Consider the following 8,272-nt stretch of genomic DNA (forward strand, 5'->3'; position numbering starts at 1 on the left):
ACATGAGGGTTTGCCCGAACAGCTGGCATTGTGCTGGAATATTAGTTTAAATCTTCAATTTACATAGTCCAAGCACAGACACGTAAACTTTGGACAGGACGACCTAACTGGTGCCAAACACAGTCAACTTCATTAATAAGAATAATAGCAACAACAATGGCTAATGGTTATTGAGCGCTTACTATGTCCCAGGCATTATAGGTATATTCAGTTATTTACCACTTTTAACAGTCTGATGAAGTTTTATTTCCCCATTTTTGTAGATAAGAAAACTTGAGAGGTTAGATTACGTGCCCTAAATGATACAATTAGTAAGTAGTAAAACTTCGCTTTGTACTGAGGCAATCTAGCTGCAGAATCTGCAGCCGTGCTTCACCACTTGGCAACACTGTCTCAGTAAATCCATCCCATAATAATGGAGAACTTCCACCTTCTCAGGTAGGTTTCACAGCGAAGGAGGCGTCACTCTGTGACACAGACTTCAGGGGAATAGGAGGTAACCAGGCTAAAGGGATGCAAGCCACCCTTCACCTCCACTCGCAACCAACCACAGGCAACCTTGCCGTTCCCATAAATGTGTGTGCATTTTGGGTTTATTTTTAACATGTTTATGATAAGATTTACGATATGGCTTTAATATGCTTATGATAAAGCCCTGTCATATATGAGGACCTATACTGAGAAGAGAGCCATAAATGTGTAGGGTGGGGTCTTCCTTTGAGGATAAGGACGTTCGAGATGTTAGTCACTTGGAGAAGAGCTATAGCTGACAGGCCTGGGACACAAATAGGCTCTCTAGCTGGGTGGCAGACTGGAATCTAGCCCTGCTGGTCTTGATCACCAAGGGGCCAATAAGTCAGCTTGGGTAATGGGGCAGACTGCAGTACTCTCCCTGGGGTGGGGCAGACAGGGCAGAACCTAAGGCAGGAAAAACTGGGTCAAGGGATTTTTGCCTCTCTTACCTATGCCTGTTTCCCCTTGAACTCCTTGAACGTTTGGAAAAGGACTCTGGGAAGTTCCAGTATACCTCAGATGTCTCAGGGAGGGAATTTTTTAACATATTGAGCCATAGAGCACTGGAGAGCAGCAACGACGGTGGTGGGAATGAAAGAGCTGAATCAGAGAGGAGAGGGAGAGGGATGAAGATGGAAGCTTCCTGTGGCCTGCCATCCTCCCTCCATTCTTGGTTCTGCTGCCTGCCCTCGGAGGTTCTGGCTTGTAATTTAGAGGCAGTACTCCTGTATGCCTAGAGTACTGGCCTTAGAGGTGTTTGGGAACGGTTTGTAAAATAGCCATGCTAGTTTTCTACCCCAATCAACTCTGAGAGAACTGAAGACAGCCCAAGGTTTCTCTCTTCCTTCTTTTTAAAATACAAGTGAATAAGTGTAGAGATCTACTTTTGCTGTGTTGTTCACAAGGCCCAGGTATTTACAAGTGTCCATTACACAGGCTGGACAAAACACTATGTATATGTATTGAGTAGATCTAAGCCCCATTCCTGGCTCAAGAAAGTATCACCTCAAGAGTTTTATGGAAAATTTCCTGAATTCTCTAAAGATGGGGTGGGGGGAAAGCAACTGCCTGATGAAGCTATCTAGAGCTTTGCCACTTTCATTTCAAGAACCCTTGTCCCTCTCACCTTTACAACTTTTTCTAGAAAAGTTATATTTTAGTTTCTCAAAACACCTTCCTTTGGGATGTCAACAACCTTGTACGGTATTTATGCCTATTTTTATATTATTTTCCTGATAACTTATTGCAAGTAGCTCTAACACCACACTGACCCCCGAAGAGATTCCTTCAGAGGCACGAACTGAGAGGAAAGGACGCTTCATCACTCAGGGAGATGGACTCAGAAACATAACTACATCTTCCGGGGTCAGGGGAACCCCAGAACTGGGAGGCTGTGATCTTCTTTGTTCTGGCTTCGACACATGTGTGCAGGGATGAGTGAGGCTGCGCAGCGGGTCCCCAGCTACCAGTCTGGGCCGTGAACAAGGTCAAGGTTCTTGCCGCAACAATAGCGAGGCTAAACTCTAAAACTGGCCAAGAAAAAAAATAATAAATTTAAATATATATATATATATATATATATATATATATCTTGAGCTCCTTAGGGAAGAAAAAACCCCACAATACACTGCCTTAGTAGGGTTACTCCCGGCGTTGCCAACTGCCAGAGTTGTTAAAAAAATAAAAATTAAAGACAAGCTACTAAATAAAATTAGCCAACAAACCTACCTACCAGCTCTACTGGCTCACTGAAGGTTTTCTGAGCCTCAAGCCTCGTGAAAGGATTTCTAGAGAGGAGAAAGGAAGGCACCTTTCCTGTCATTTCGTAAACATCTCTTGGCAATCCCGGGGCTAGGGAGTCGGCTGTCACACTTGGGGATACAGGCGCTACCAGCCTGGCCCAAGGCTGTGCAACCAAAGCGGCAGGAGACCGGGAACCCTCTGTGGACGTGCCTCCAAACCTTGCAGACACCAGAGAGAAAAGGGAGCTTTCTCAGGCGTTCAGCAAGTAGAGGAAAAAGACCCGCTCTAGCCTCAAGTTGGGAAACTTTTCCTCAAAACTGCATTATCCGTTGTGAGCTGCCTGGAAACCCCTAGCTTCTTTTCAAGGGATTGTAACGACTTGTGTCCACAATTACAGGAACCCAAGCAATTCAGGAGGAAAAAAAATTCACACACGGACTACAAGCATGAGTCAAATGGCTTGTGTATGTGGCTTTGGAACATTCTTATCTAAACACGCCGGTGTCCCCGCACTCGGGCTGCTTTTTCCACCAGTGCCTCATCCGTAGTCAGTTGTCCCTTGTCTGCCTACATTTTCTGGAAAAACTGGATAGCCCACCCTCAGACTTAAAGAGCTGTTCTGAATCTCTCCTCTACGCCCACCAAGCCGAGCTCAGTCCTCCGGCTCCTCTCTCCCCAGGCCCTGCTTGGAGGCCGCTGCCATCCGTGGTCCTGAGGCCAGCGATGCGCGCGTGGGGAAACCGTCCGGAGGGTGAGTGTGTGTAGGAGGAGTGGGTGGAATGGGGAGGATGCTAGTTTTAGCCAAGTTAACAGTTTCTGCCAGGGCACATATTTTGGGGGAGTTTCCAGGCCATAGGGTAGAATTGCAAATCCCCAGGGGTGATCACGAGCTCGAGCCGGGTCGGAGCAGCTGCCCTGAGACTGTTAAGGCCGCATCACCCCCACGCGTAACTAGGAAGGGTCGCCGGAGATGAGAGACCACCAAATCTCGGGGAACGCAAACCAGCCCCGCCGGGTGCGCGGCCACGGCTTAAAGCTTTCCCAGATGCGATCCCTCCTGCTTCTCCTTCTTATCCCTCCCTGAGTCCAACCGCGTCAAGAGGTCTGGTGCCCAACTCTGGCAGGGTGTGCTCGGAGACCCGAGAAGCCTCTAGTTTCAGTCAGTGTCGCCAGCCCGGGTTTCAAACGCATCGTGCAGCCACCTGTTTCACAAAGCCCGGAGTTTGTGCGGGCGCGGGCTGAGGCCGGAAGAACCTTGTCATCCCCTCGGTCCGGCTCGGCCCAGGATCTCCAAAAACGCACATCGCTCTAAATCCAAGTGCGCACGCAGCTCTGCGAAACGCTGGAGGCTCGCACCACTCCGGCCCCCAGCGCGCGGCGACTTATTTCCCGGTCTCCCCGGTTCAGCCCCCGCCCCCAGCGCTAGTCGCCGGGCCAGCCCTCCGCCAGATTGGCGCCCCAAAATACCTGCCGTGAAGATGCAGAGAGCGAAGAGAGTCTTGTAGACCATGGTACCCTGGTGCTTGGTGCCGAACCCGGCGCGGGCAGCGGGAGAGTTTGCCGGGACTGACCGAGCGCCCAGAGCGCGGGCAGCTCCTCCTCTGTCCGCTGGCTGCGGTGGGAGCCGGGCGACCGGGCGGCGGTAGGGGAAGCTAGGCGAGCGCCGCGCGGCTCCGTCAGCTGCTTGTACTCCGGCGCCCGGCGCGCTTCTGCTCCATCCCAGCCGCCCGGGCCGCCTCCGCCGCCGCGACTGCTGCCGCCAAACCCCTCCCACCCGGGTCCCGCGGAGATGACAAGGCCACCCCTGGCCTTTCCTCTCCCAGCCCTCGTGTCCCGGGAGTCGCGGCCCAGGGCGGCCTCTGCTGGACAGTCAGGGCGCGAGACCCGAGTTTCGACCCGGTTCAGCAAATGTTTGGGGCGGCTAGCACTGTGCTGGGAACTAAGGGGAGGCAGAGAAGTGGGAGCAGATTTCTGCCCTCAGGAATTTACCTCAGCTTTTCTTACAGGAGTAACAACCTTTAAACACGTGACCGCGTGCCATCTTAGGTGTCACCTCGAAGAGCCAAGACCCCACTACGGTAAGGGAACATACACTTCTTTCCAAGTATGAGAACCTTTTCCTTTTCTTTCATTTCTCCAAACGTTCCTGCATGTACGTTAAACCCTCACACACATTCAACCCCACTGCATTTCCTGGTGCCTGGGCCAGGAGGTCTGCCGTCCTACTCAGCTTCTTACGAGAAGAAACAGTACTAATGTCAGGTAACAGTGATCATGCGATAATTATGAGCCAGGCACCCTACTGGGTGTTGTATCACGATGCTTCTAACAACCCTATGACATAAGAATTATTATTTCATTTTAAAGATAAAAAAACTAAGGCACAGAGAAGTTAGGTAATGTGCTCAAGGTCACATAGCTGGTAAGGGCTGGATCCCGTAACTGAAGAGTTTGTGTACCAGGGCATAATAACAAAGGCTGACATTTCCTGAGAATTGCTGTGTGCTAGACAACTGTGCAGTACAGGTATTAACCAGGTCAAGTTCTCAGAACAATTCTTTGAAGTGGGCACTATGATAGCTTCATTTTCAGGGGAGAAAATGAAAGCGTGCAGAGGTTTAAGTACTTGCCCAAGATCACACAGCTAGCTAATGGTACAGATAAGTTGCCTGCCTAGGGACCTGGGGTCATCCCTGTACTATACTCTCTCTTCAAAGCCCAAGGTTTCTGTGTGTTCACACAGATCGAAGCTGATCCTTCACTTAATCCTCTCCACCACCTTAGACTTGCTTATTTTCTACACGTCTATCAGACCAGATGCTAGGTCATCTTCCAATATCTATGTTATTATGAGCCTGGTGGTCCCCTAGTCACTAGAGCTGGGATTAAGGAGCCGTCTTAAAGAACTGATTTGCTCAGGACCTAGCAGTGCTGGAGAACAGCTTGCTTTCTTTCATTTTTAAATTTATTTTACTGAAGTATAGTTGATTTACAATGTTGTGTTAATTTCTGCTGTGCAGCAAAGTGATTCAGTTATATATATGTATATGTTTATCTGTGTGTATATCTATCTATATATTTTCATATTCTTTTCCATTATGGTTTATGAAAGGATATTGAATATAGTTCCCTGTGCTATTCAGTAGGACCTTGTTGTTTATCCATCCTATAGAACAGCTTTCTTGTTCTGTGACTTCTTTCTCATATACCAGACAGAGCCCCAAGTTGTATTTTCTCACTCCCTCGGGCCTCATGACTTTATCTGTGATGATGTCAGTTCCTCTTCCTGACCCCACCGTCACCACTTGTAGAGCTTGTCACGCTTCCACAACCAGATTAAACTGAGCTCATGTTTTCTCTTTTGTCTTGGTAAATTTATTGATTCTTGTTGAAATGAGAAGTCAAAGATATTACAACCAAATGCCCAACCCCCTTTCCTCCTCCCTGGCCAAAGAAACTGCAAATTTATTTTTATTAAACAAACTCTCTTAATGCTTTTGACCTTCAGGTCCTTCTGGTTTCTAGGCTAATCTATGTGATGATGAAGAATTACTGCATCTGTGTGGTGACTGCCATGGAGGCAGGGACCACACACAGATGGAATTTTGCAAGCACGTTCTGTAAGGCACTGGTGCCTTTAGATGGGGCCATTTAAGTAAGTGACCCTATGACAGAAATAAAGATGTTTAAAAACACTTCACAGAAAAAAAATTGTTCAGTTGAAACTCAACAGACATTAATGGAGTCCCTTAGTAGCGTAAAGCATGTGTGACAGGCTTTGATATCTAAGATGATAGTTTTGTACCCAAAGGATTGTGACTCCCACGTATGAATCAGTTAAAATCTCCAAAGCTTTTCGTTGTATACAGAATAGAGTTGAAAATAATTTCTTTAACTAAAATAATTCATTTTTATTAACAATTAAAACTTTTGATTTATTAATTTAGTGAAAACATATTTGATCACTTACTAGGTGCCAGACCTTATACTAGGCTGTGGGAATGAGACAGGTTGTAACAGTCAAGGTAGGTAGGTTCTGCTGCTGTAATAAACCACCCCAAAGTCTCAGAGGCTTAAGCAATAGAGGTTTACTTCTCGCTTATCGTCATCTGCTTTGGATCCAGGCTACTCCCCAGAGTAGATATCTTCTACATCAGGATTCGGTGTTATAGTCCATATCAGAAACTGCTTCTATACTCAGGAAAGAAAGAGGAGGAGAGTTATGTGCAGCATTTATGTCTTCCACCTGGAAGTGACGATTCTTTTCTTTTTAAAATTAATTAATTAATTAATCTTACTTTTGGCTGCGTTGGGCCTTTGTTACTACACGCGGGCTTTCTCTGGTTGTGTCGAGTAGGGACTACTCTTCGTTGCGGTGCACAGGCTTCTCGTTGCAGTGGCTTCTCTCTCTTTTTTTAATACTTTTATTTTATTTTTTGGCTGTGTTGGGTCTTCGTTTCTGTGCGAGGGCTTTCTCTAGCTGCGGCAAGCGGGGGCCACTCTTCATTGCACTGTGCGGGCCTCTCACTATTGTGGCCTCTCTTGTTGTGGAGCACAGGCTCCAGACCCGCAGGCTCAGTAGTTGTGGCTCACGGGCCTAGTTGCTTTGCGGCATGTGGGATCTTCCCAGACCAGGGCTTGAACCCATGTCCCCTGCATTGGCAGGCAGATTCTCAACCACTGCGCCACCAGGGAAGCCCTGCAGTGGCTTCTCTTGTTGCAGAGCATGGGCTCTAGGCGCGCAGGCTTCAGTAGTTGTGGCATGCGGGCTCCATAGTTGTGTCTAGCAGGCTCGAGAGCGCAGGCTCAGTAGTTGTGGCACACGGGCTTAGTTGCTCCGTGGCATGTGGGATCTTCCCGGACCAGGGCTTGAACCCGTGTCCCCTGCATTGGCAGGCGGATTCTTAACCACTGCGCCACGAGGGAAGTCCAGAAGTGACGATTCCGCACCTTTACTGGTTAAAGGAAGTCAGTGGCCATGCATAACTTCAAGAAAGCAAGGAAGCACATTCTTCATGGTTGTGATATATGTATGCCACAGTGGTTAATTGTCCCTGCCATCAGGAAGCTTATATTCTAGTAGTGAGGAGTCAAACATTGAATGATCCCCAAAATATATGCAATAATTTATTATGTTAAAGTGGTGGGGGATGGGAGAAACGGGTGAACTGTTTTATAGTTGTTTGTTAAAATAAATTGAACAAAAAAGAGTTCAAAATATATGCAATACTTTATTATGTGAAATGCTATAAATAATAATACCCACTAACACGTATTGAGCTTCTGTTCTATGTTCTGTTAGGGATTGTTTCAAGCATTTTGTGTAATCTGTAAACTTTACACTCTGTAAGTTTATCCCAATTTTGCAAATAAAGAGACTGAGAGATACTTAACAAAAGTGTAAGTATGAAGGAAACCAAAAGATGCTAAGATATTATGGCAGGGGGACTTGCACTCCTCATTGGGGTCAGGGATGGAATTTGCATGTAACTTTTTAGTCATGCCTTATAGCAAAAGCCAGTTTCTTCAGAGATTTCTTGGTTCTTTCATAATGCTCCACTGGGATAAAATCTAAGATAAACCTGCCTTTTACTGACTCCCACTCTTTTTTTGATCACTGATTAAATGAATTGCTGGGGTTGCAGACGTTCAATATTTTTAAAATATTGCCCTTGGTTGACTTAACTTTCGACATCCTAAATTTATCATAATTTATAGATAAAGTTGGGTAATACATTTTAGGTAATATGGAAGTGTTAACTCTGGACTCTTGGATTCATCATGGCCTAGGAGAGACAGAATAACTCGGTTGAGAGAGCTGGGTAAGTAAGGCAGTCTGTGCAGTGGTTAGAGGCTGAGTTCTGATGTCTATTCCATGGTCCCCATAGGCTGGCTTCCAATCCCCCCTCTTCCATCTACTAACTGACATTACTTGGTATCTCTATGCCTCAGTTTCTTCCTGGCTTCATTGGGAAGATTAAGTGGATTACATATGTGAAAGGCTTGTCATGTTCTA

At 46.7% G+C, this 8,272-nt stretch overlaps 1 protein-coding gene across 1 annotated transcript in view; it reads right to left on the reverse strand.

Moving 5' to 3' along the window:
- The window catches only part of PARM1 (prostate androgen-regulated mucin-like protein 1), a 100,799-nt gene extending 96,795 nt beyond the window's left edge, over nt 1–4,004 (reverse strand). Inside the window, exon 1 of the mRNA XM_060148018.1 lies at nt 3,724–4,004. Within this exon, the coding sequence (XP_060004001.1) occupies nt 3,724–3,766 (43 nt within the window). The 5' untranslated portion in view covers nt 3,767–4,004. The remainder of the gene's footprint in view (nt 1–3,723) is intronic.
- Between the last annotated feature and the right edge of the window lie 4,268 nt (nt 4,005–8,272).

Source organism: Lagenorhynchus albirostris, chromosome 4, assembly GCF_949774975.1.
Source record: "Lagenorhynchus albirostris chromosome 4, mLagAlb1.1, whole genome shotgun sequence".
Classification (NCBI taxonomy): domain Eukaryota; kingdom Metazoa; phylum Chordata; class Mammalia; order Artiodactyla; family Delphinidae; genus Lagenorhynchus; species Lagenorhynchus albirostris.